Source organism: Heliangelus exortis, chromosome 8 (assembly GCF_036169615.1).
Source record: "Heliangelus exortis chromosome 8, bHelExo1.hap1, whole genome shotgun sequence".
Classification (NCBI taxonomy): domain Eukaryota; kingdom Metazoa; phylum Chordata; class Aves; order Apodiformes; family Trochilidae; genus Heliangelus; species Heliangelus exortis.
Window position 1 is genome coordinate 18,845,734 of NC_092429.1, and position 25,193 is coordinate 18,870,926.

Genomic DNA, 25,193 nt, shown 5'->3' on the forward strand with positions numbered 1-25,193 from the left:
GGATGGATAGATAAAGCATGGAGGCAACCCTGAGGCCAAATATCTATGTTTTGGGGGGAGTGGTGGTTTGGCAAATCCAGAGGCTTACGGTCTTCTATAGAGAGCTGCAGGCTCAGCTGTGTGCTCAGTGTTCTTTGAGCCCACTCCTGCTGTAGGAGCATTTTCCTTCCCTTATTTATTCTGGAGTCTCACTGACCCATTGTAGTCAAATGTGAGAGTAGGGTGGGATAACTGCAAGTATTAGAGGAAGCAGAAAAGAGCTCAAGCAGCCCTCAAGCTGCCAGTAATTTGTTGATTTTCTACCTGGCCTATTTCATCTCCTGGCCTATAAGTCAAAATGCATGAACCTGTGTGCAGATTGGCACACACAGCTCTGCTGACTGCTGTCAGTAGGGAAGGGAGAAGGGAGGTGCAGGTAGGTGGGGCCAGGGGAGGACATCAGTATCAGTGACAAGACATTGATTCTCTTTGTATGGATGAAGAGGAAAAAAGCTTTTTTTAAAAAAAAGTTACAATGCAAAAGATAGAAGAACTGTTTTCCTTATGCCACAAAACTCCTTCTGCCCTCATCTGTATGCGCACAAGAGCATAGTTCCAACCACAAAATTACAGTGGTATATAAAATAGAAAACTATCATCTTTTTTTAACCGTGTTTCTGGGATGACATCAGACTTATGCCACAGTAATTTCAAGAACTGCTGGAACTAAACCTGAAGTATGAAGATAAAGAAACAGATGTTTGTTTAAAACTCATATGCATTCATCCATGTGCAGATGAACACTAAGGTTATGTTACAATAAACCTGAAGACCTGATTGTTCTATGGGGTTTCATTGCCTATGTTTTGTTTCACATATCCATATGTCCTTCCATATAAAAATCTACTGTTAGAAACCTGCTGCTATAGAGCAATTTTTATTAGCAACATAGAAGGAGAAAGAAACAAAACATCAAGGTATTAATGACACATGGTAAATGAAAAAATATGAAATACATTTTCCTTGATTCAATTTAGGCCTTGCAGAATCATTACTCCTCAAGTTATATGGCCATTCAAGTCCCACACATGTTCACATATATATTTTTTTTCCCTGGAAACTTCCTGTTGTCTCAGTGCTTTGAATTGTATGGGCTGCTCTGAAGTATCAGTCCTCATTCTTCATGTAGAGCATGGCAAGTTAGTGCTAGTGGGCAGTGAAAACAGCTTCCCTATTTTTCTTCCCCCACTCAGCACAGTACTGGCTGGATAGAAATTATGCTTAGGAGCAGACTGAGTAAAAATAAAATTACTTACAGTTGTTCAAGTAAGCAGCTATATACTACTCCATATTTGTGGGAGTACCTTGATAAATCCAAAGGAATGGGATGGCGGTAGACAATGAGGTTTAAGACAAGAAGAGAAAAAGAGAGGAAACATGTTCCAGAAAAAGTTTGGATCCAGTTGAATTGAAAGGAAAACAACTCTCACCAAGCTCAGCAGCACTGCAGTTGTGTGCTTTTTACCCCTGAGATCAGCCTTGAGATGATGCTGTGTCTCTGAATTCTGTGATTCCCACATTTCCACTCCTGACACTTGAGCTATTTTTTCTTTAGCAATATCTCTTTTCTCCTTGCTCCACAGTTAGTGAGGCGTCAGAAAGGGCAACTTTTTGCCACTTGGTAGTTAGTGTAGTCCAAATACACTTTTAGAAAATTTCTAGAAAGCAGATTAATTTTAAAGTTCCTTATAAAAATACTTTATTACACTGGATTTATTAGAAAAAGTGTACAAAATCTTTGATATTTAAAACAGTGATTGATTTTAATTGTCCAGATTTTTTTTTTTGTGATAATTAATTTACTTTGCTCTTTTATGGTGTTAGCAAATTGAGGGTTTTTCCCTAGTTATTATATCCTTCAAGATTTTAGGTTAGTAGATCTCATCCAGACTTGCATCAAGAAAATTATTTCTTTTTTTTTTTAACCTGTTTCTAATTTCCACTCACTTTCTGAGCACTTGAATAATCACCATTGAACGTACTGAGCAAAAATAGCTGCTGGAGGGGCATATTCTTAGAGAGCTGTGGTGGAAGTGGTTGATGCTATCAAAAAGTGGTTTTCCACTTCAGCAAAACAGTGGTTTGACTTTTTCGTTTTAGAAATCAAGCAAGAAATTTGTACTGCATCCTTACTTACTATTTTCCTTTTTTAAAATATTAAATTGATGTATCTGTAAATATTTTCCATTCTAATCTTTGTTTCAAAATGTATGCAAACTGAAATAGTCAAATTAAAAAAAAATTCTCATTCAGATTTTTTTTCTTTTTTCTTTTAAAATCATTGGGTTTTATCCACCCAGTTCAGGTTATTAGAGATAATTCAGACTTAGTAATCCTGAGTAACTGGCTTTTAACAATTTTAATAAAGATGGTAAAAAACCTTCACAGTTAGTGAGTGCTTGGATTCATACTTAATTTTAGCCCTCACAGCAAGTTCTTTCTCCAGCTAATGTTCTATGATTCTATGCATAACATTCTTGTGAAATGGTAGCATTTTGCTGTTTCATCAGTTTTAGAATGTCTCAAATCTGAAACCTGTGTTTGCAAGTGTGAGTCTCTATGTAAAGATGTATTTATTGATATGGATGTTCTCATGTCTTACCTGTAGGATACATCACTTGCTGAGGTAAACTCTTTAAGTCCTTCAATGCCAATATCCCCCTCATCAATGATAAACCAATATAAATTTGAAGATGAACCGGAATTAAGAGATCTCTTCATTACTGTAGATGACCCTGAAAGCCACATTACAGCCATTGAAACATTTATTACATACAGAGTAGTCACAAAGGTAAGCACCTACTCCTGCCTACCATGGCTTACATTGGTAACAGCAGTAGCATTTTCACTCTACTTGCACACCATTCTCTGGGAAATTACTACATTTACTCTGATTTTGCCATGAGTTACAGATCCCTAAAGGGGTGCAGTATAATCTGAAAATACTCAGCATAAGTCTGCACACATAGGCCCTTAGGTTTTTTATGCTGAGAAAGATAATACTTTTTAACAGCCAAATTAGTTCTGTATAAGAATAACATTTCCTGTTACCTTCTTCCACAGAAATATGAAACAGCAGAGCCTGATTCGGTTCAAAGACTCTGTATTAGTCCAAGTATTGATGACTTACAGATCCCTTGCAGGCTATCAGTCTTCTGTCTTGCATAATTATTACCAGTTACAAAAGTCTTCCAATTCCATTCTTTTGTAATTACAGTGTTCTATTGTAATTATAGTGTTCGCTATTACACAGACATTTGTTTCCCATTTGCACTTGAGTGTGAAAGAGTTTCTGGGGAAAGTGCCACAAGTCTCTAATGTTAGGAAACAACTAAGTGTATTTTTAGCTGTCCTGAATACAAAGTATTTACTGGAAATAAAGAAAAAAGTCAGTCTTGTGAGACAAGCTAGCTCTTCTGGGATTACCAGCAAATATTCTGCAGGCTGCATTTTGAGAATTGCACTGTTAATTTATTTTGAGTTCTTTTAAAAAGATTAATTTAAAAGCAAATTTTCAAATGGGAATTATTCATCCTTAAATAAAATATTAAAGATTAGGACGAGAGCTATCTTTGTTAGGTTGTTAAAAATAACTTTCACTTTAGTTATGGTTTTGTAGACAATAGAACATTTTTTCTTCAGGCAAGTATAGAAGGCTCTAAGGTGGATTGCTTTTGCTTTATCTGTTCTTTCTTATCATATTTAATTTGAAGTGCTGGTTGTTGATGATAATGTAATATTACTCCCATGTACCTTGAAAAATTTTTATTCAACCCTCAAAAATGTTTAGATTGCAAAAGTGTGCTTAAAGGCTTGCTTGCATTGCATTATAAATCTCTGTGCAACAATGAATGCTAAATAGCATACATTACTTTAATGAAAACACAGCTCTTTGTGGCTTGGTTCAAGAAGACAGAGCAGATAAAATAAATCTTACAATCTGATCTTTTGCAACACTGTAATAAGAATTTTTCTAGGCATTAAAAGTTTGTTGGCAAGTTCTAACAAAGGGCTACAAAACTATTTGATAATGGCACACAATCTGTGAAGCAGCACAGGAAGCATTACTTCTATAATAAACTGAAGTTTTCATGTTTTGAATGTGGGGATTATTGACTTGTGTCAGCAGGTCCCAAGGACATATGTCAACTATTTGGTGCTTTTTTCAGAATGCTTAAAAATGGGCTTTCCTCACTTGTACATTACTAATCCCTTTAAAAGGAGTGCCCTAAAAATAACAAACTTAACTGTGATCACTAAAGGAAAAATGGCAATGGCACACTAAAATAATGATGGAAATCTTTTGGAAGCACTGTGTGCCAATTATTGTAAGTCACTTTGTGTACATTTTAGTGCTTGCTTTTCTTTTTTTTTTTTTTTTTTTAAATTAGTAACAATGATTTCTTGCTAAAATGTGATGTGTTTTATCACTTGAAGTTGTTGATCATTGCACTTAAAAAAAAGCAAGCAAAATAACACAGGCCATATGGCATCATCTGTGCACTGTATCATGCCTTCAAGAACTCAGTTCCCCCCAAAATCTAAAGCATTATTTTTTATTTTTACCTTTTTTTTTTTTTCCTGGTATTCTCACCTGGGCCTGTTTTTCTTGCCTCTGGTTTGCAGACATCTCGTGGTGAGTTTGACTCTAGTGAATATGAAGTTCGAAGACGATACCAGGATTTCCTTTGGTTGAAGAGCAAACTTGAAGAAGCACATCCAACACTGATTGTTCCTGTTCGTTTGCTAAAACATAAGTTATTTCTGTTTGTTTATCAGATGACTACAGTTTTATATAGAGATGTTTGAGGTCTTTCTTCAGTTTCTGAAATCTCACCAATGTTAAACCAACCTAGTTTCAGTAGCTTTATACATGTGATAATTAAAAATCCCATAAAGGTATTTCTTATTTTTGTAATAGTACCATTTGCATTAATTTATGTTCTTCTTTCTTGTTACAAGAACCTTTTTAGACCACTGTTGAATGTGATAACTTTGTAACAATTTGGCTTTTGCATAGTGGGTTCTATAAGGTATATCTCTGGCTTTTATTAAGTAAAAGAACTAATATAATACCCTTAATATATGCAAATTATAGAACATATTTTTTTATTTTTCCCTTAGCCATTGCCTGAAAAGTTCATAATGAAAGGAATGGTGGAACGATTCAGTGATGAATTCATTGAGACACGAAGAAAAGCTTTACATAAATTTTTGAACCGTATTGCTGATCATCCAACTTTAACTTTTAATGAAGACTTCAAAATTTTTCTTACTGCACAGGCCTGGGTAAAATTACTTTATTTTTGTTTGCAGTTATGTGAAACCGTGTCTTGTGTTAGTAGAGTATATCAGTTCAGTATTCAATATTGTCCTTCCATAGCTTATTACAGAGGCATCAGAAGGCAGCAGTGGGTTTATGGGATATTCATCCCCCAAGAGAATATTTTCTTACATGTTTTTGGTAAACATGCATGTGGCCATATATGTTGCTGCACCTTCCAAAGTAGTTTTTGTTGCTTCACTTTGGATTTCTGTGGCAGATTCACAATATTTCAACATTGCATGCTTTTTGCTATACATGTGAGTTACTAAGATTATATAAAAAGTAGTATTTTAAATTAATTGCTGTTTTGGCATGGCACTGTCTTGGTCATCTGCTTTTATTATAAGTTATAATAGTCTCATAAAAGGAAAATACAGACTTTGAATTTCCTGTTGCATTTTTGCAAGGTAAGTTGAGCTAAAAATTAGTTTTTTACTCAGGAAAGCCTGAACTTAAGCAGGGGCTAATACAGCAACATATAGAAAAGAGTTGGGAAAAAAAAAAAAAATTAATTACTTCTTACAGTAGGAATATTACTTGCTTTTCTCAATTACTTACTTCAGCAATCATTGCTTCTGCTTTCCTGTTCAAAAGGCTAAGTTGCAAACTAGGTAATGCACACAAAGGAATGAAAGGGTAAAGGTTCTCTGACATTTTCAATCACTCTTGTGAGAGTGTGATATATGGCATGCTTATGTTTGCCCAGAAAGGCTTAGATAATAAATGCACTTGACAGATATGGTTCTGACTCTCTCTGATAATTTTAAAGTAAAATTTATATACAGACATACTGTGTTACATAGTTTCGTTGTTGTTGGGGTTTTGGTTTTTTTGTTGTTGTTGGCTTTTGTTCGTTTGTTTTTAAAGGAAAAAGAAATACTTTAAAGTATGCAATATTTTCAGGCAATTTTCAAAAGTACATGGAAGTAAACATGGCTTGTTCTGTCTGTAGGAACTCTCCTCACACAAGAAACAGGGTCCTGGTTTGCTAAGCAGGATGGGACAGACCGTCAGAGCTGTAGCATCCTCAGTAAGGGGAGGAGTTAAAAATCGTCCTGAAATGTTTACAGAAATGAACAATTACATGGAAACATTTAGTCAGAAAATAATTGTACTAGACAAAATAGCTCATAGAATTTATAAGGAAGAAAGGGGTAAGTAGAAAACAAGTATCAGTTTTATTGATTTAAGAAATTAATATATTGGGGAAAGTTCTCATTGTGCCAGGCAAAACACTCTTTCCTGCAAGCAGGGGAAAGGGAGATTTGTGTTCATACTGTGCTTTTTTGTAATGGTTTTTGTTTTGGCAGACCTTCAAGTTAGTTTGAATAACTTGTTAGTAGGAAGGGTTTTAAGGTGTTTGAACTACTTGGTAAGAACTTCGAAAGAAAGAAATGTAGCAAGTATGGTTATATTGTTACTTGTGCTTTCTGGAAAGCCACATGACCTTTTGTACTTTCAGTGGAATGCAAATCATGAAAGTTTTCTATGCTCCCTACTGGCATAGTGCTTTCTAGATACCAGATCTGGTGGGGTTTTTTGGGGTTTTTTTTGTGTTTTTGTTTGATGGTGGGGTTTTTTTGTTTGGTTGGTTTTTATTTTTGGTTTGTTTTTTTTTTTTTTTTTTTGCTTTTGTTTGATTTTTTCTTTGCCTTTTTTTTTTGTTTGTTTTGTTTTTTTTTGTTTGTTTGTTTGTTTGTTTAATTCTGAACCTTTTTTTCAGTGTTAACCAAGTAGATTTTCTTTTTATATATAGCTTTACTGTTGGCCTTAATTTCTGTCATGGGAAACTATATCTGTTAGATATTTATTAAGAAGGATGATTCAATCTCATTTTTTCTTTTAAGTAACAGCAGTTTGCACACCTACTTGGAATGCTAAATTACTGACTTTCTGAGGTTGACCCTGATCTCAGACTATGCCTGTTCAGTAGAATTTCCATTAGTCACCCCTTGAGGGATTTTATTGTCTATATAACATAATCTGAAGAGGTACACTGTGTTCTTAATAACTGAGCTCTTGTGCTTTATTGTGCAGTCCCAGATCTCAGCATGTCCTCACTAAATTCAAGAGGTCTTATAAAAGAAAATACATCTTGGTGAAAATAGTTCGTTTTGATATTGTACATTTCAATGGGAATAGCTGGCTGAGGTCTGTAGGTTCAAGGCATCAGTGTCAAGATATTTCTTGGAAAACATTATGATTTTTGACATGCTCCCAAATGCTGTAAGTTATATCTTCTTTCTAGATTTTCCAAATAGCACTTGTCAGAACACTTGTGTGCAAGCTGCACTCATGTGCCTATCAATTGTTGATAGATGTTATTCAGAGAACGCTCCTGCATACAGGAGCTTAACATGGGATTAATTACATCTTCCATGGAAGTTTTTTTTTTTGTTTAATTGACCTCAAAGTAAGCATTACAGTCTTCATGGCAAATGTCTGCTTTGCATCTTTTCTTGGACATTTTGCCATTGTAAGTTCAGTGGTGATGAAAATGTGTTTTCAGTATATTCACAGTACTCTCCTGTGAACATGCAGCTTCCAGGTGATATCAGCCTTCCTCAAATTTAGCTCTACCAAATGGCACAGTGAATTCTGGACCTTCTATCTGCTTACAGATTAACAGTTGGTCTAGAGACAAAAGAAAAATAATTTACTCGATAACCTTGCATTTAGATTAATAACAAGCACTAAAGGAGATAACACCTGCAAAACTAGAATAAGCTTGTTGTGTCTCCTGAAGCTTTTGAGACATACCAAGGCTGCTAGTTTTAACTAAGAAAGGTTTTGAAGTTTTAGTGTAGCAGAGGAATTCAGGGCAGTAGAAGCAAGTCAGACTGACTGTTGCCAAGGACTGCTATAGCTCCTGTCCTTCCTTAAGCAGACCATGTGAAGGAGCCGAGGTCACTGGGTGATCTGAATGCAGCTTTTTATGTCTACCTACTGGGGCATTTTGCTGATAGATTTCTAGGATCTCCTTAGTTCCAATACATTATTGATTAATTTACTCATAAAGAATGAACTGCAGTTTACTTATCTTGCCATTTCAGCAAATTTAAACATTAGCTTTAATCTCTTGCTCTGTTCACAGTCAATAGAGGGTTGCAATTAGTATCATTTAGACATCTATTCGTGAACAAAAGAGTAATATGTGTGTATGTTCCTGTTAAAGAGTATTTTAATGAAATGAAGGAGTACGGCCCCATCCACACACTGTGGTCAGCATCAGAAGAGGATATAGCAGACTCCCTCAAAGGTGTCGCCAGCTGCATCGAAAAGTGCTGCAGGGCAACGGAGAAGCGCATGGCAGGGCTCTCAGAACACCTGCTGCCCATTTTACATGAATATGTTCTCTACAGTGAAATTCTGATGGTAAGGTTTCCTTTAGGATTGCTTATGGCTGTATATAAAGTTTGGCTTTGTCCAGTGACAAACTCTAGAAGACAAATCTAACTGATGAAAATGATTTTGCAGTCCTTCTATTCACTGTTGTTCCTAAATGTGCACAGCATAGGATAGCTGGGTATTAGCAGGGAATCCAGTTGGTCACTTGCTAATCAGGCAAGAGGCACCCCTTCCAGATAAGAAGAGCTTGGTAGTTTTCAATGGCAGCTCCTTGGCAGCTGTGCTGAGGAGTGTCTGGTTTTGCCATCTTCAGAGAGGCTGGCATTGTAGCAGAGGTGGGAACACAGAACAGTTTGGAGACCAGCAGCTGAGAAAGGCCTCCTCTGAAACTGCTGAAATATGAACTCACTGAGTAACAGATTGTGGGGGGTAAAAGGAGTGGAGAGGTTTTTCCCTTTCTAGGAGCTGTTTTTCTTTCTGCAGAACAGCAGGGAACTTCCAGTCCCTGTGTCATTATATAAACATGTTAGTCTTTACCATTAGCTGATGCTCTCAGTTCCCTTTATGTACATATTTTTCTTACACTTGGAGAGAATGTAAAAAATCTGACTATAGAGCTGATAAACCAGTGCAGATGGATAGTCAACATAATGAAGTAACTGAATTCAGCATGTTGTAATTCCCACACTGCTGCCTCCGGAAAGCAGAAAATGTGTACAAACCCCTCTTTGTCTAGGTTTTGAGCAACACAAGCTGCAGTCTCTGTTCCTGCCTTACCACTGACAGCCCAGCTCCTACTCTCATGGTTGCTCTAACACACTACTAGAGGCCAAGGCTAGAGCAAGACCTAAATTAACCCAACCTTTGCAGGCACCGTGCAGGGTTTTGCCACTTTCTCGGTAAGGGCTTAGCAATAAGAATATAGCACTATAGCAATAAGACAATAAGCAATAAGACAATAGCAATAAGACAATAAGAATTAGTGCTGCAATGGCTGCTGTCTTTAAGACAGGATTCACTGAAAGAGCTACAGAATGTTGTGTATCTCACAGTTCCCGTTATTATTACACACAGCTCTGAAGATAGTTTTAGATTACCAGCAGGTCTTCCCCCAAGCTTTCCAAACTTATTTTTCAGAATATCTAAGTCTGTTACCCATAAGCCATCCTAGCCTTGAGGCTACTGAAGAGATGCTGCCTGCCCATTGCTTTCTAGCCTGCAGGCTGGCTTACCTTTCCCAGCTGTTCTCTGCTCCAGAGCAGTGAAAGGTTTCTGTGGACAAACCCCAGAGTGGCTACCTGGCTGTTGCCATTGCAATTTTTTTGCAGTGTTCTTGATGCAACACTTGCAACACAGAATCAAGCTGCCGTGGGGTCATATCCAGGGGGAAATCTTCCTCCACTATCTCATTCCTGTTCTGCAACTCTTCCTTTCTTTTCATTCACCATGGATTTTAATTTTTCCTACAGCTTACTTCCCTCAAACAGTTTGAAGAGGGAACTGCTATTCACACTAAAAATACAAAAGGGAAAGTCACATACAATACAAACTGCTTTCAGAGATGTGTTTAACATCTCATCACAGGAACCTTTGTGTGGTGCTGCTAAGATTAGGTGCAAATGTGCAGAAGAAGGTGTGGTCAATAAAATACAGTCCTTTTATTTTCAGGTCCTGGGAGTTCAGCCTTAAAGTGAGGAAAGAAATGAATTCACAGCTAAAATAAGTACATTTGGACAGGCTCCTTCCTAAGTGACTCACAGAATTAATCTGGGGAGGGCAGAGAATTCCTGTGCGTTGGGGTGGAAATTTCCGCAATAAATTCGTTATGGGTCTATATAAAATTAATTGTCAGTTTTGTGGCAGGGTTTTGTTGGGTTTTTTTTTTTTGTTTTTGTTTTTTTTTGGTTGGTTGGTTGGTTGGTTTTTTTGTGGGAGGGGACCATTAAGTATTGCTCAAAAAATTTAAATATATAATCATATGTTTTAAAAACACAGTCCCTCTATTTGCCATTAGAAGTCAGCACTTGTATATGGTTGTAACAAATTAATACCAAAACCATTTGGTTTAGCTTGTAAATTAAGTAGTATTTGTGTTAAAAGTTGCCAAATAGTCATTAAAACTGTTTTAAAAGAAGCAAAGAAAATAGTAAGGAGAAAGCATTTGCAATACAAAGGAAAGCTGTTCCAGACATATTTGTTTTGCTTCTATGCTTGCACTAAACATTTTCTGTATTTATATTACCAAAATATATTCTCAGCTATTGAAACAGATTTATAAGAATTAGTATCTATTGCTAATCTATTATGCAAAATAGTCCAAAGTTTACCAATATTTTCTAGTCAGTACCTGTCCAAAAAGAAACACTGAAAAATTATTTGAAAATCAACCTCCTAAATTGCTCTGTTGTGTTTGTGAAAGTGACAAGATTGCAAAGGCAACTCAGTCAAATAAGACAGCTAGAGAAGGTAGAGCTGCTTGTGCCCGGTGCTGTTTCAACATGCCCTCTACTGAAAACCTCTTTAGTATATGCAGAAACAGCAGTAAAACCAGTTGTGGTAAGGTAATGTAAAAGAAGGTTTGAGACTTGTAAGCACACCTGAGTGCACATTTACAGATGAGGAAAACAAGGAAAAGAGAAATTTGCAAGGATTTGTCAAGGTCACAGAGCAAATAAGTATCATAAATGGAAATTTAATCTGTAATAGCATTCCTGTTTTAGAATTCAACAAGTAATGTTCCTTCTCCTTTCTAATTATTTTTTTTACATTATGCTAAAAATCCAATACCTGATAGGACAGTTTTAAAGGAGACAGTAATTTACATTTGCTGTAAATAAGAATGTGTATCAATGTTAGAACATCTGTCATTTTTATGACAAGTTTATCTGATTTTACTGAATTGCAGTCGTCACAAAATAATATTGAAGGTTAAAGTCACATTTTCAATTATGCCTGGTTTACCCGTTTCAGTCCTTTTTTATACTTCCTATGTAACTTTTACTCAAGATACTTTTGTTCATGAGATTTCGCAAACTGATGTTTCTGGTTTAAAACAGGAATATTCAGTAAGTTGAACTGATACTAAGTAAACAAATGTTGCAGTTTCCTCATACACCCAGCAACAATACTGTATAAAGCAGACTTTAGATTTAACAAGATTCTTGAAAAACAGGTAAGATAAAATACAGGTTTTGAAAAATAAGCCTTCATGATTTTAAGATATGTTTTTGAGAGGAGTCCATGTATCATGTCAAAATTATAAAATGGCATCATTCTACGATCTTGCTTAATTTATTAAGTAACCAAGTTGATAGATGGTTTTCTAAATACATGGCTAAAATGTGGTGTGGTCTGCTTCTCTTTTTTTCTCTTCTATATTAAGGGTGTTTTGAAAAGGAGAGATCAAATTCAAAGTGAGTTCGAATCCAAAGTTGACGTTTTAGCCAATAAAAAGATGGAAAAGGATCTGGTGAGTATGACAGAAAACTGAAATCTTCCAGGCTTCATTCCCTGAAGAAAACATGTCCCCTGCATTCATGCTTTGTGACTGGATGGTGTCTCTGTAATTCTCATACTTTCTTTGAAAAGGCTTGGTCTCTGTAGCTGTGTATGCCAGGCAATGGCCTGAGAAAGCTGCAGAACTTCAGTAGATAGGCTGCTGGAACAAAGGTTCATAGTGGGTGACCACTGTGTTTTGTCAACACAGACTGTACTGCAGCTTCTTTTTAGCATTTCTGGTTACTTCCACACTGGGAGTTAAAAGAAAGGAAGACTTGCTGCCTCTTGTAGCTGCTGCTTCATTGATGTAGGAGAGAAAGGAGGTGGTTAGAATGAGCAAATCTGTTAGTTAAGCTTATCTAAAATAGAAAGTTCTGCATTCTACTCTTTCAGTTTTCTCTCTTTTCTGTCTGGACCAAGGGATTTTTTTTTTACTTCCAGTATAACACCTTCATACATTCTAGTGAAGTCAGGATGTAACTGGTAGCCTATCAGCCATGGCTGCTGATGCTCAAAGGCATCAGCAAGACTCAACGGGCCAATGCATTAAAAGGAACTTCTGGGATGTGTGTTGGCATTTTTTTATTTGTTGATTGTTTAATTCTCCAGCCTAAATAATGTCCTTTTAGCACAATGTTAACACAAAATGTTATGCTGTGCAAATAACAGATAAAAATTACTACATAATAATCACTTTTAAGTCCATCAAAGGAGAATATCCTTGACATTTCAGATACTTTTTATTAGGGTTGTCATAATTAGCTTCCATGTAAAGATGAGCTGTTTAGGTAGTTTTAGGCACTTGGAATGAATATTTTGATTTAATTTCTTGTCACTGAGCTGAATAAATAAGAGTATATTACCACTGTTACCTACAGTGGCTGAGGTGTATTTTGTAAGTTTTTATCTGCATAATGTAGTGGGACATTAAGTAAGTATCTCTGAGGTGTTTTTTTCCCTACATATAAATTCTGTTTACTTATATTGTCCCCCATTTGGCCTTTGTGTTCTTTAATCCATTTATGTTCTTCTGCTTCCTGTGCTGCTTCTCTTGTACTTTGTCCTTAGTTTATGTCTAAATTTGAAGCTCTGATAAAATGCATGAGGATGGTGAGTTGGAGAAGTCCCCTGGGCTAGGAGCAGAGGTAGCAATGACAGATCCCAGTCTTCTGCTGGCTGCAGGCCATCATATTTCCATGCTGCCTTGTCAGGGCACTGGCAGAGCTGCTGTGAGCTCCTCCCATGGCCTGCCCATGTCCCCAGCACCCTGCTCCAGGGCTGCTCCATGTGCTGGCAGCGTGCAATATTTGCATTGCATGTAAAAGCACAAATATATATGAAGAGTGACCCTCATGGATCCCTGCCAACTTGACATAACTCTGTGATTGTATGACTTCAGTAATTTATTCTGGCAAAAAGTGATATTACAGGTTATGGCATAAGTTATTTGTATGCAGGCAGTTGTATTAACTTTCTCATTCTGGCCTTTCTCTAATCAGTACTTCCCATTTGGGGGGTTTGCTGGCGACCGGCTGAAAACTGCTGCATTTGCACAGAGCAATTCAGCAATGAATTGCAATTTTGTGCTACTTGTTTATCAGCTAGACTTGTTGCTGTTCACCAGGGGAGGACCATTGCTGGAAAGGATGTATTTCAGAATGTATGTCTGTTATTATCCGATGGAGTCCTCAGTCAAGGTGTATGCGCTCTCTTTTCCTGAACTGTTACAGAGAAAAAGGGATATTTTTCCTTTAGCACAGTATTGATCCTACCATGCTGATTTGATATTGACAATGGCTTACTCCATAATGAGATGTTTTTAGTTGCTTCCAGTAAAATTTTGAGATCAGTTTGTGCAAGCTGGTCTTTTTTCAGTCTCTGTGTTTCCAAAACTGTGTTTACTGCTTGCTGAAAGCTTTTGGATAGTGTGTTTACTCAGGTGTTGAGATCTTTATCCTTCCAACCCTGCCATTTCTTGCTCATTTCAAAAAAATCCTGAGAGCCTGATTCTCCTTGTGGTATCATGAGAGCAGTAAACCAGATGCCTGTTAGTCTAATTTGATAATAAAACTGTGTTTTCTAACAGAGTGGCAGCTGTATCCTGAAGAATTTTTTCTTAATTAGAAATCGAAGGCTATTTCTATTAATATTAGTTTAGCCACAGAGAATGCTGTACTGCTATTTTTAACTGTCATAACATTTTTAACTGTTTTAACATTTTTAACTGTTTTAACATTTAACTTTTAAATGTTTTCTTAGCTTTTTACCATGTTTTAATTTTTATTATGTGTTGAAATAATTTGCCTTTCTAACGAGACTGATTTCAGAATAAAAGGTGGTTATAACACAGGTATTGTTACAGATACTGGTGTTGAGCACTCAGTTTTGCTCTATTTGCACATTTCTAGTTCTAAGTAGAGCTCATGTAGCTTCTATGATCTCACAGACATCAGATTGAACTTGTCAGTGCAATCTAGTAGCCAGAAATTCTGCTGACAATGAGTGGCATGAACTAACCCTAACTCTCATCTCATTTGAAGTACTTTTCCACCATGGATAAATAATCTCAAACTGTCATTAGAGCTCATAAAAGGCTGTGAGTTCTTTAGTATCAGTCATGACAAACATTAAATGATTTTAAAAACTGGAGGTTATATAGAAGGAGAATACAAAGCATCCCCAAGGTCAGTGCAGCTGAAACAGGCTGTAATTGCAAATTAAACCTTATGAGATGTCAGTCTCATTGGCTGGGAAGAAAAAAACAAATCTTTTCTTGAGCTGTGCTTCTGCCAAGAGGCTTTTAGAAAGCTAGTTGTGATGCTGCTGAAAACCAAAACCATGTCTCCTACTTCAAAGCTCAATGCACAGAGAAAGCAGTTGCTCAGGTGGTGAAAGGTTTGAAGACTGTGATTTTGGATGCAGGCTCTGACAGATATTTTGGAGGACTTCTGTGTCCTCCTGCTTACCTAGACCTTTCTTAACTCCAGAGTTCTGGCTTTGAAGATGTTGGAGTTTGTGGCTCCATCGCTCCCATGCTCCAACCTGAAGGCATGCACAGCAATGCTACTGCATCCCTCTGTGATTTGGGGTTTTTAACAGTTTTTGTACTGCCACTGTTGCCAATAGTAATTCTGACAAAAAAGTGGGTATAAAGCACTCTGACAGAACCAGATAAGCATTAAATGCTAACTTAAGGATTCTAGTATCCAAGCTTGACACTGATAAGTAAAGAGATGAAATGTTCAATGCTGAATATGTTTTATCTCCAGGCTAAAAAGGGTTAGCACTGAGCTGTAGGATTAATTCACATATCAAATAGCAATTTATGCTATTTTGCATAGTTGGATAGTATAAAATGGGCCAAGTCCCTTTGGCTACAGGTCACACTACTCATGTCTGGTAGTGCTCTGCCCTGACAGTTTCTGGCTTCCTGTCCAGTGGTCCAGTGTCTGATGAGCACTGTGCTTTCCTTCTCTGGGGATCACTGATGTGAAAAATAATTCATCACAATAGCTGCCTCAGTGAGATCAATGTAAGGAAATGCATTCAGAATCATATTTCATTTGCAAGATAAATGTTAACAATTTACACCTTGTAAATGAGAAACACCGTAGGTAGAGTTTTTGTTGAGACCAAGCTTCTTCTTTGATTTCTGTTGTCATGGCTGAAGAGGCTGGCATTCATGTTTCTTTCCAGTTGTGAAACAGTAGTTCTTAAGCCTCTCTACCTCAGATGGCAAAGCATGGCATAATGCTGTCTTTAGACCTTAAGTCCACCTTAAGTTTCCTTGCTACAACATAGTTCCTTTTGGGCTCTAGAAGATGATGTTTAAACCACGTATCCAGGCAGGGATGTTAGAACAGTCTTCCTGTCTGCATCATGTTGTGACTCCTTCGTGGAAAAAATTTATAGTTCTAGAAAAGGCAAGACAAAAACTCCCCAGTAAAATAAATTTCTTCAATATATGAAGGATAATGTAAGGGCAAGCTGCTTCATCCAGGACTTTGAAGTCAGAAAAATTCTTTATGGTTGTAGCCTAGTTCATTCCCGTATAAGGAATTTTTTCTTTCAAAACCAGAAAATTGATTCAATTGCTTTTCCTGTTCCAAGAAATCTAAAAATATTCACTGTTTTCAGTATTTTGTGTGAATTCATTTTTGCTACTGGAAGAAAAAACACTTAAGTTGAGATGTGCCCAGGGTACCAAATCCAGCTGCCTGTAATTCCTTAAAGGAAAAGAGGTATATAAAGGTAAAGGTACAAAGAAATTTTGTTCTTGGCTAATAACCAGTCATTCATTAAACTAGAAGTGTGACGAGGAAAATCAGTGTAGAAAAAAGTTAACTAAAAATGTTTATTCATCAATGTATCATGGAACGTGAAGAAAATCCATTCAGATAAAATTTTCAGTTTTACTAGATAAGGAACTTTTGGCTACTTAAAGAGTGGAAGGATTCTAGCAAGTCAAACTGATTTGTTATCTGTGGTTTGTGGATTAAGGACTGGGCCATTTTGGTCAGTGCTGTTTAGTTCATGTCTGATGGCAGCAGGGCTTCCAGATGTTGCACTGGAATAGTCCTCTCAGCATGGTTCAAGCTGGAGGCTGCACACCAAGGCATCCTGCATCCTGCTCTGAGTTTTGACATTTCTGCATTCTGCCAACAGCATAAGCATTCCTTGAAAATCCTGGAAGTTAATTCTGTAATCCTGATGTTCAAATCAATGAAAGCACCAGCTCTGCAAAGAGCACAAGGAGCTATCGAGCCATAGAGAGCTGTTGTATAAGAAAAAGAAACATTTGCCTGACAGCAGAATACAAGGAAAAAGAGCAAGGTGTACAGAACCTGAACTGCAATGAAAATAATACAAGGAGATGAACATTTTGTGTATGATGTTCCTCTTTGGTGGTGTTTCTGCCTGACCTCCCTCTTGCATCAAGACAGCAACTGTGAGGTCCCAGCAGCTGAATGGCTTGGCAGCAGCAGATGCACCTCGTTTTCTGAAGTGCTAGCCAGAACTGACACAGCTGATTAGCAAGTGACAAGAGACAACAAAATTAACATCCAAAATTATTGAGAGGTCTAGAAGACTCATTAAAGAGGGGGCCTCTGTACAATTACTCATTCTCATTAGCTAAAAAGTCATTTTGTGAATCTACAGTAATTAGAAGAAAATAGAATCAGTAGAGTAGCCCTCAAAGGTTCTGATCCTGATCCTGGATCACCGTGTAAGAGTTTCTTCTCTGCAGAAGTCCTTTGGTTTAATTTTTTTCTCTGGTTCTGTTTCTCTTTCCTTACATGATCACAGAGAGGTGAGCTCCACAAGGAAAGAGGGCAAGGTGACAGGTGGCAAACCAGAAAGGATTTCTGTTGTCCTTCCCATTCTGGTTTCTCCTGAGGTTATTAAAGGTTCTGTCATAGTTTTCTCATTTTTTCTGGCCAAATCTAATTTAAATAGTTGATTCTGCTTCAGTGTAGCCCTCTGTATTTTCATTTTCAATGTTTCACTGTCAAATGCTAGTGAAGAGGTGCCAGAGTCTGTAACTTCTCAGTCAGTAAAAATATCTTCAATAACACTTTAATTCTGGTCTAGCATTTCTTTTATTAATATTTCAGAAATTGTACTGAGTTATTAATGAAGGAAAAAACCCCAAATTTATCCCTGGAGTATCATTTTCTGTGCTAAGCTAAATAATAGCCTTGGTTCTGCAGTTCTGCTTGTCTGCACTACAATCACATATTTCAATCACTGTTGTCATTTCTGATTTTACTAATATTTACAGTGGTGATTCTTCTAATATTTTTTCATGTTTACAATTCCTTTTTAGTTCTTGGAAGAGATTGGGAAACTTGAAGACAAAGTTGAATGTGCCAATAATGCTCTGAAAGTGGATTGGGACAGGTGGAAGCAAAACATGAAGTGTGATATGAGATCAATGTTCACTAATATGGCTGAGAATAATCTCCGTTATTATGAAGAGGTAAAACCCTTCCCTATAGCAACATTATTTTTTCATTTATTATGTCAGTGGAAAAGGCCATGGGTTTTTTGTAAAGACAATTTTTTTCATTTTAGCTCAAACTTGTTTTAACTTCAGTTTTGGCAGGAAGAGGGAGGTAGTTATCTTTAATTTGACATGCTTCAAGCAAAACAAATTTTTTTGTTCCATTGTGGTTGATCCTGAGTTCCTAATCGACAGAGGGCACTCTTGTTTTACTAACCACAACAAGTTGGAACATATTTTTTGGTTCAATGTCAGCTGCTGTATTTCAGTTTGGCAACCTTTTGCCGTAACTGCATGAAGAAGCCCTCTGGAAAGCTCAAACTTGTGTAAATGAACTTGTATGAGGAAAATGTTCAAATGTAATTCCATTTTAGACAGCAGATTCAGGAAGTCCTCCTTGTTATTTCTCTAAGGAATTGTCTTTAAAATATTCAGAAAGAATATAATAAGATAAAGAATAATAATACAAAACTTTAAGCAGTTAATATAAAAGCTTTTTGCACTTTTTAAAAAAATACAAATTCTCAAAGATGATAACAATTAATAAATTCAATCTTTTTATAACTGAAACTTGCTGCTTCAGAAATAAAGGAAAGTTGTTGAAATTAGATTTTTATCTTCACCTTTTCAATTCAAATGCCATGGTAAGACTTCCACTTCAAAAGAATATATACTAAGAAAAAGAACTTGAAAACACATAGCAAAATATGTTAAGCCTTATTAAAGTTTCTGCAAATATGTTCATGCATGATGTTCCTCATTGATGGTGTTCTATGTAGGGCAAACATATTCTTGATTGAAGTGTGCTTTTTGAGAATATCCCAGATGTCTTGAATATTTTAAAATAATTTCTCCTTATTTGGGGAAAAGAAACTGGAATGCACTAAGCCATCTATTGATTTTAAATTAGTAATTTTCTCAGATATATACTGACATCTGTAGCTTCCAATACTGTATTTTGAACTTTTTATGGATTTCCCATTAGCCAATGACACTGTCCTGATTTTACAAATCATTTTCTTAAAACATAATTGAAAAGACAGAGCTCTTGATCATCAACTCTAATTAATTAGCATTCGGTCTGTGAGATCCATGGCCATTGACGATCTGTTGCTACATATTAGGATCAAAATATTTTCTGAAAACAGGCAGCAATCTTTTGGCATCCTTTCACATATTCTTCAGTTATTAATTATTTATGACTTCTGTATCTGTAATATGTATGTTAAAATTATGCTAAATATATTGGAATATTTTGTTAATGAATGGTTAGCTAAACTAAATCACAACAATAGTTCTTTGACTCTTTCTTGTCTAGAAATTCATTTTGCTGAATTAGAATTTCAATTCAGAATGACAAAGCTTGGTACTGTACATGAAATGACTATTATTAAGTCACAAACTGTAGAAAATGGTTCAGCTATCTCTATAACTGCCAGTGGCTCTTCTTAAATAGCCTCTGAATTACTGTAGAGATTGGTTTATACTAAAATGTTCCTTGTTGATGCTTTTTTCGAATATTGAAATTTGCATAAGATGTTTTTGCTGTTACATCTCAGTAGATCTAGATTTTAGGAAGAATATCTTACCTTAATGCAGTGGATGTGATAATAGGAAACACTGTGCCAACTGTATCACTCCTTGTTTGCAAAGTGAAGGCTTAACCAGTTTTTTGTTTCCTCAGAAAATCATTATCTTAATCCTGACATTCAAGGGAATTCGATAAAAATATTATGAGATTGGAAGCTTTGATCTAAAATATGCCCATTTATTTCAGACCTGTGGTTAATGCTAGTTGTTAATTACTGGAGAAGTGATCACTGTCAGAGGCCCTTATGTTACAAACTACAGGTGTGTGATGCACACCTGAAAACAGCAGACACAGAAGCCCTGCCATCTGATTTCACTGTTTGGAAGTGAAACTTGAGGAAGGGAATCTTAGACAGTCAGACTATAATTTTTATGCTTTTAGTAGAAAACAAAATCCTACCTGAAAAATAATAGTTTGACTCTCACTCATAAAACTCATGCACAAACATAGTGCCTGTGAAAGTGTTTTTGACTTTTTCAGTCATTACTTGCCTCACTGACATTCTTTCACATGCCAAAAGTTAAATTATATATTCATACTTATGACATACCATTTGAAGCCTTTTGAAGCCTTTGCTTGCTTTAGCATCCCTCATCTCATTATTTGCCTTTTTTTTTCCCTGTATCATGTCCTGTGCATGCTCCTAAGACATGGATGCCATGGACATGATTAAGTTGCCCAGCTCTTCTGTCCATTTCCTATGAGGAATCATCTCCATCTTTCTAACTTTGTCACTACCTGCTTCTTCTTTCCAGTTTCCCCCCACTTCAACTCCTGTCCTTGCTTTTCCACAAGCAGGATCCCATTTCCTTCTCTACACCAGCATTTCACTGTGCTCCTCATTATTCCCTAGTCTTGCTGACTTTTTCAGATGCACAACCTAACCAGGAGTCATTCATGTTAGTGGCCATTCTATGCATCCCTTAAATTTCTGAGAACTACAGAGCAGTGAGAGATGGACATCTCTTGTTTTCTTTGGCTTCGTTGAGAATCCAGTTCTTTAAGAATGTATAAAACAAAAGCCAGTGTGATCAACTACAGCATGGCAGTGTGTCCAAGTACACTAGAATGTCTAAAATGTTATTTTCTCTTCATCACAATAGGAGTAAGGAAAATAGCTTTACATTTGTTTGGATTCTTCCTAAATTGTAGTTGCCTAAGGATTCTGCTGTCACCTTGTTGAGCATCAATTAGTGAGCATAAAAGACTACGTCTCCCTTAAGCCAAGTTAATGTTCATGTTACATGAAGTGCAACTTTAAAGTGTTGATTATAATTATATTTCCCTTGATTTACTAATTCAAAATGAGCAGCCTTCCAGTTTATTGACTATATTTAATGTACATGAATTATAAGTGTTCCTCTGTTTCTACACCTGTGGAATCAGCAATCTCTTTGTGTCTCTCAATGTCTTTGGCAACAAAGACACTAATTAAAGCTCAGTGTTGCATATTTACAGGGTGCTCCTTTGCAGGTCTGTAAGAATGACTCATTCCTGTGGTAATGTACAAGCTGTGTTATAATCCTTTGAAATACAATGTCATTTAATAGCCAAGAACTACCATAACTCCAATCATTTGGTATTCCTGTAGGTGGTCTCAATAGTTCATAGAGTTCTCTACTTCCTTTTCTCTGCTTCTGGAAAGGAGTTGAATATATGCTTAAGTCACTCTCTGTGCCACAAAGGCTTAAAGTCAATAACATACCTATTACTCTTGACAATGCAGCTGACATACTACTTACTGTACACAGTATTTTTCATGAAGAAACTGAAATATTAACAATAAATAAGTCTTACGAAATTTCTCAGGAAATATCTTCTCTTATATGAAAACCTGGACTGTGTGTACCATTTATCTGAACTTTGAGTTAAATAAATAGCCTGAAAACAGCATTTCCTAAGTGAAGACTTCTGCCATAAGCTATTCAAGCCATGGTATTTGCTGTGCCCAACTACAATGAAGTATCTAAAATTCTGCTATTGGTTAGGAGACATGCAAAATATGCTAGCATTCATGCTGCTTGAACTTACAGCTATTTAACTGCCTTACATTTCTAGTGAATGACTTCAGAACTCTGCCATTAAATAGGTAGGCTTAATCAAATTACATTGAAGAGCCTAAGTCTTGGTATTGTTGCATAGCTTTGTGCGAGCAGACGAGTGGGAGGATCTGATAGTCATGAATAATGTTAAAGTATAAACTCAATCAGGAAAATGAAGAAGATACACAGAACGTCCAGAGTTGGGGGAATCCATGATGATTCAAGGGCACAGAACCAGGCATACCCATAAAATTATGGGTGACAAAAGTAACAAGAAAAAGCAAACAAAAGTCAGCAGTGATTTATGTCTCTGAAGAAATAAAAAAGTAGAAGACATGGTCTGCAAGAAAATGTCAGAGATTAAAACAGCTGAATGACCTAAGAGATCACAAAATAAAATCATATGGGAGCTTATTCTGCATTCGTTTTTTTGACCACAGTGAAACTGGTGCTGCCATGAACAGTGACCTGCAAATGTTGCAAACTGATTTTTGATTTTAAAGGTCTTTTTGACCTTTTGTATAAAGCCTTTAAGACTTGATTATTAGATTCGCCCCTGCTTCATGTGACACTGGGGCAGCTGAATCTATCTCGGATGCTTGAGCTGGAAGGTGGCAGCTTGATTTTAAAATGTCAGTGAGGGAGCTGCTAGCAATTTGTCTTCACTGAGGCACTCAGACTCAGATTTCTGTTTGCTAGAGCTCAGCTTGGATTACAGTCCTAGAAAGCTGCAAGGTACATCTGTTTTCCTAGGCTTGTTCTAGGTGTGGGACAAGAAATAATTGCTTTGTCTTGGAGCTTTTTGTTGGGGATGACTGATGTTTTTTTTTATGAACCACAGTTTAATTAATACCATATAACTCCATGTTTTGGAATTCTATAATTTCAATAATGTGATTTAAAATAGATGCATCAGCACTGGCTGGAATGTAAAACTGTCTTTCTGTTATCTGCACAGCATGAGTCAAACTGCACATGTTAAAATGCAACCACAAGATGTTGCTTATCCAGATAGCTACAATCATAGAATGGTTTGGGTTGGGAGGGACCTTAAAAATAATCTATTTCCAGTCCCCCTGCTATGAATCTGCTGAAATCTTTCAGTCAAAATGAAAAGCTTTTCTTTTTTTTCATTTACACGTTATTCAGTTTTTAATTTATGCTCGTTTATATAACTAATACACATTTTCCAAAATCTTGGAGCAATGGTGGATCATTTCACTGTCAGACATCACAGTGCTGCTACAGCTGACAAGTTGTATAATTAACCATACAAAAAAAACAAAACAAAACTGGGTCTCTGAGCCTTAGGCTCAAGCTTTTTATATTGTGAAGCATGAACTGCATAGAAGACATTCATTAGTGATGTATACCTCAACATTATTATAGAATTTTTTTACATCATTCTCCTGGTATGTTGAAAATGGAGATCTAAATAGAAGATCAGTCAGCTTTCACAAAGGAGACAGGAGGGAAAAAAAGAAAAGAAAAACCAAACCCAGGAAATTAAATGTGCATGCAGAGAATTGAAATTCGTAATCCAATTTCTTGTAAAAGCCTGGCAGACGACATAAAAAAGCCTAAATACACAAAATGAAATAGCAAGAGCTTAAATAAGGATACTTTAAGTAAAATATTCTGATTACTACAGAAGGTCACACATCTGTTCCGCAATATCATTTTTAGGAAAAAAAAAAAAAACAGCAAAAAGGTTTTCATATAATACAACTGCATATCAAACTAAAAAGGAGATACAAGACTAGACCGTGTAGTAGAGATGATATCATCATGGTTTGGCTTCACAAACGAAGATTTCAGAAGGGCTCTCCCTGTGCTTGCTGCAAGCACTGATGGCTGCAAAGGCCAATGGGGGGGACAGGCACAGCAGAAAGTGTCCTGTGAGACTGGGTTATAACAGAAGCAGTGTCATGTGTGTTTCTGTTCCAGTTCCCTAATCTCTATGATTGATACCTTCAAAATGCCATCTTTTATGGCATTTTCTAGAATAGAAACTGAAAATCAAGAGTGTTGCTTGTGTCTGAGACACAAATAAATTCATAGTTTCTTAGTGCAAGGAAACAAAAACTATCCTGCACAGAAATAGTGATTCCCCCCATTCTTCCTACAAGTATTTTAAAGAAATTTTTATCACTGAAGTGAATGAGAGTTCAAAGATGGATCCAGCCATGTGGGAGTTTTTGAAAATCATGTGAAATTTGTTAAGTTCTCAGGAACTGCTAAGGTAGAAGATGATCAACATGCATGAGCAGCTGCCCTGACTTTTTGATACATGACCAAATGTCCAGTTAAATGCATTGCTACAGAGGCCTCTAGGGCAAACAACAAATCTCATCTATTTTTCTACAGCTTTTGCTGGATAGAGTGGTATGTAAGGGCTTTGGGAGTCAGAGGGAAGTTGCTGTAATGATGAAGAAGTAATGGTTTTGCCCTAATGAATCGTTCTGATCAGTTTATGCCTGTACAACAAAGTAGGTCACGAAAATAAACTAAATTATGCTTGAAATAGTAAAGAAAATCAGGAAATCATTTATGGGTTTGGAAAAGAGTAAACTGTGTCAATACCAGCAAGAATCTTACTATAGCAAAGATAACTTCAGCTTTTTTATCTGATTAAGCTGCAAAGGTTTAACAGGATTAGTTTGACATGAGAAAAATAAATTAGAGGCTATGCTTGAAAACAAAGACTCATCCATGCACAAGAAAAATCATGTTTTTCCAATGCCAGATCTAATTAAGTATCATCCTACCTTATGAAAAAAGCCCCAGTCATCCTGCATTTACTAGAGTGCCTCATGAGCAGTTGGAAACCAAACTCAGGTATTTTTGCTAGATTTATAATGTCGAACTAGTCTTTGGATTGGGCTACAAAATCTAGCCACATATTCTAGTGGGGTTTTTTTGGGATTGGCTAAAAAAGGTCTCTGCTGAGAAAAATAAGAGTGGGTTTTTTTTTTTTCTTTGAGGCTGGAAATATCCTAGAGACTACAGTAAACACATGAGAAACATACAAGGAAAAAATTAGTAAATGTTTAATTGCTATTGCTGTTTGAAGCCAGAGTTCAACATTGCCTGGTTAGGAACACTTCAGACAGGACAGCTAAAAAACAATACCAGCACCATCACCACTAACTTTGTATCTTGTTTTGGTTTTAGTAATGCTGCATCTTTAGGGCTCTGCAGAATATCTATACCTAACCTAATAAAAATACTCTCAGTGACAATCAGCTTTCTCAGCTGTAAGCTCCACCCCATGGACAGTTTGTGATTTCATCCATCAGGGAGATACCTTTATGGGACAAAGGTGTGCTGCTTCAGACAGCAGTG

At 36.5% G+C, this 25,193-nt stretch overlaps 2 protein-coding genes across 11 annotated transcripts in view; one reads left to right on the top strand and one right to left on the bottom strand.

Moving 5' to 3' along the window:
* SNX7 (sorting nexin 7) overlaps nucleotides 1–25,193 on the top strand; it is a 37,049-nt gene that overhangs the window by 3,718 nt on the left and 8,138 nt on the right. For 2 of the 7 annotated variants that reach the window (XM_071750900.1, XM_071750901.1), the window contains exons 2-8: nucleotides 2,648–2,830; nucleotides 4,666–4,776; nucleotides 5,164–5,328; nucleotides 6,318–6,519; nucleotides 8,541–8,740; nucleotides 12,096–12,182; nucleotides 18,039–18,191. In XM_071750900.1, coding sequence (XP_071607001.1) covers nucleotides 2,648–2,830; nucleotides 4,666–4,776; nucleotides 5,164–5,328; nucleotides 6,318–6,519; nucleotides 8,541–8,740; nucleotides 12,096–12,182; nucleotides 18,039–18,191 — 1,101 coding nt within the window. The remainder of the gene's footprint in view (nucleotides 1–2,647; nucleotides 2,831–4,665; nucleotides 4,777–5,163; nucleotides 5,329–6,317; nucleotides 6,520–8,540; nucleotides 8,741–12,095; nucleotides 12,183–18,038; nucleotides 18,192–25,193) is intronic. The other 5 variants (XM_071750902.1, XM_071750904.1, XM_071750903.1 and 2 more) reach the window with 3 other exon arrangements.
* PLPPR5 (phospholipid phosphatase related 5) overlaps nucleotides 12,174–25,193 on the bottom strand; it is an 89,429-nt gene continuing 76,409 nt past the window's right edge. The window contains exons 6-7 of one of the 4 annotated variants that reach the window (XM_071750909.1): nucleotides 21,368–21,443; nucleotides 15,574–15,695 (exon numbers count right to left, since the gene is read on the bottom strand). In XM_071750909.1, coding sequence (XP_071607010.1) covers nucleotides 15,598–15,695; nucleotides 21,368–21,443 — 174 coding nt within the window. In that variant the 3' untranslated portion in view covers nucleotides 15,574–15,597. Of the gene's footprint in view, nucleotides 12,506–15,573; nucleotides 15,696–19,729; nucleotides 21,444–25,193 lie in introns of those variants that run through there. The other 3 variants (XM_071750911.1, XM_071750915.1, XM_071750908.1) reach the window with 3 other exon arrangements.